General features: G+C 41.0%; 1 protein-coding gene across 1 annotated transcript in view; it reads right to left on the bottom strand.

Moving 5' to 3' along the window:
- Positions 1–6: 6 nt before the first annotated feature.
- Positions 7–2,212, bottom strand: part of LOC106874271 (sideroflexin-5) — a 20,485-nt gene continuing 18,279 nt past the window's right edge. Inside the window, exons 10-11 of the mRNA XM_014921934.2 lie at positions 1,309–1,426; positions 7–1,003 (exon numbers count right to left, since the gene is read on the bottom strand). Coding sequence (XP_014777420.1) covers positions 926–1,003; positions 1,309–1,426 — 196 coding nt within the window. The 3' untranslated portion in view covers positions 7–925. The remainder of the gene's footprint in view (positions 1,004–1,308; positions 1,427–2,212) is intronic.

Below are 2,212 nucleotides of genomic sequence, written 5' to 3'. Positions count from 1 at the left end.
TATATATAGTTAGCTATGCTACATGGCAGTGAAACATGGACTGTGACCGCAGAGGACATGCAAAAGCTTGGAAGAAGTTAGTATGCTTCACTGGATGTGCAGTGTCAGTGTGCATGAACAACAGAGTGTAAGCATTTTGAGAAAAAAAATTAGGCACAAGAGGCATTGGATGTGGTGTGTGCGAGAGAAGATTCGTTAGGCCAAGTGGAATCATTGTTGTGGCCATGCTGGTGCCATTTACATGGCACCCGTGAATCGTAGTCATGGTCATTTGCTACATTGGCACCCAGGAATCGTCGTTATTGGCAGCACCATGTAAATAGCACCCATGAATCGTAGTTGTGGTTGCTGTCGGTGCCATGTAAATGGCACCTGTGCATAGTCGTGGTTATTGCTGGTGGCATGTAAAAGCTCCCATTACACTCTTTGGAATGAAAAGAAAAATACAAAAGAAAAATGATTCTTCAACATTATCATCATCCTCATCATCATCATTATCATCAACACGCTCATTTCACATCGGTTTTTGATGCTTGTATGGGTTGGATGAGAAAACAAAGTATCAAAATATATTTTCACATGTATGAACTAACAGTTCTATATGTGTGTATGCATATAGGTATCTGTATGTGAGTGTGTGTGTGTGTGTGTTTATGTGTGTGTATTATGTAGGCATATGTGTGTGTGTGTGTGAATACATGTGTATATATCTGTGTGTATAATTTTGTTCACCTATGCATGTGTGTGTTTGCAGGCATGTTTTTATATGCATATGTGAATACGTGCTGTTTTTCAATATCTACATTGTGTGTGTATGTACGTGTGTGCGTGTCTGTGTGTGTGTGTGTACATATATATAAGTATAACTATATCTACACATGTATATGCTTATATGCACATGAGTCCCTAAACTAGAGCTGAAGGCTTACAAACCCTTGTTACAATAGACATATTCCTCTGTTGTTAAACCACGAATCTCAGGTTCCATTTTCTCAACACGGATCTGTAAGAGAAATCACAACATCAGAGAACAATTATATGTGACTGGTTAATTACTGGTACTGCTTTATACGCATGAGTTATTGTTGTATATTAGAGCTGTTGTTGTTGCTGAGTCATTAGTCAAATCTAATCAATCAGACCTATGATTCCAGCCATGACCATCCTGTCCTTTAGGGATATCTACAACTAAATAATGTATGGCTCTTTTTGATTTTAAAGATGTTTATATATTTGTGCGTGCATGTGTGTGTAGATGCACTAAGTGTATCTATGACTGCTGTGTGAGTGTGATCTAAGAATATTTACCTTGCAAGTCTGTGGAAATAATGCAATTGCAACAGGTAAAGCACAGCCAAACGTCAAGGTGCAGACAGTAGCATTGAATGGTAAGTGCAGTTTAGGGTAGGTTCTCAGCAGTTTGGTCCTGCAATTCAAGAGAGAACATGGCTGAGTTAGAAATAATGGAATAATACAGGATGAATAATGAACTGTAATAAACTTTGCATAGAATCACAGAGTTTCTGAAGGAAAACTATGAACCATAAAGAAAAAAGAGATGGAATAATAAAACGAGGAGGTTTTTACAAAGCAACACTTTGAATTCGACTTCACCAGACATTGTGCACTAAACGCATTTTGTTTCAGGGCTGTGACCCTCTGGGACTGTAAGCCAATCATATTAATCTAGGAGAGCATTCTAAAGTGGTGGGCATACTGGAGGAGGAGGACAACAACGATGACGAAGAGGAGAGGTAGAAGAGAGAGAGAGAGAGAGAGAGAGGAGGGAAGAGAGAGAAGATAGAGGAGAGGAAGAAGAGCAATGTGGAGAAAGAGGAGAATGTGGAAGGGGAGAGGAGGAGGAGATAGAGGGGAAATAGATGAGGCAGAGACAGAGGGGAAGTGAGGGAAGGAGGGGGAACAGAGGAGGACGGGAGAAAAAAGGAGGAGGGAAGGAGGAAGAAGACGAGGGGGAAGAGGAGGAGGGGGAGGAGGACTACCCCTACCACCACTCCCTGTACTTGATTGGTAGTTTATTTACGAACACTGGAGGAACCAAAAGACAGAGTTGACCTCAATGGGATTTGAACTCAAACAATAAGAAATTCTACCACAAAAGGTATCTGATGACCTTGTGATTGCACCACCTCCCCAACAAGCCAGACTCTCTGCAGTGGAATGATGACAAGATATTTGCCACCAATCCACCCCC

This window comes from Octopus bimaculoides, chromosome 18 (genome assembly GCF_001194135.2).
Source record: "Octopus bimaculoides isolate UCB-OBI-ISO-001 chromosome 18, ASM119413v2, whole genome shotgun sequence".
NCBI classification, from domain to species: Eukaryota; Metazoa; Mollusca; class Cephalopoda; order Octopoda; family Octopodidae; genus Octopus; species Octopus bimaculoides.
This window is presented reverse-complemented; position numbering and strand designations above follow the sequence as displayed.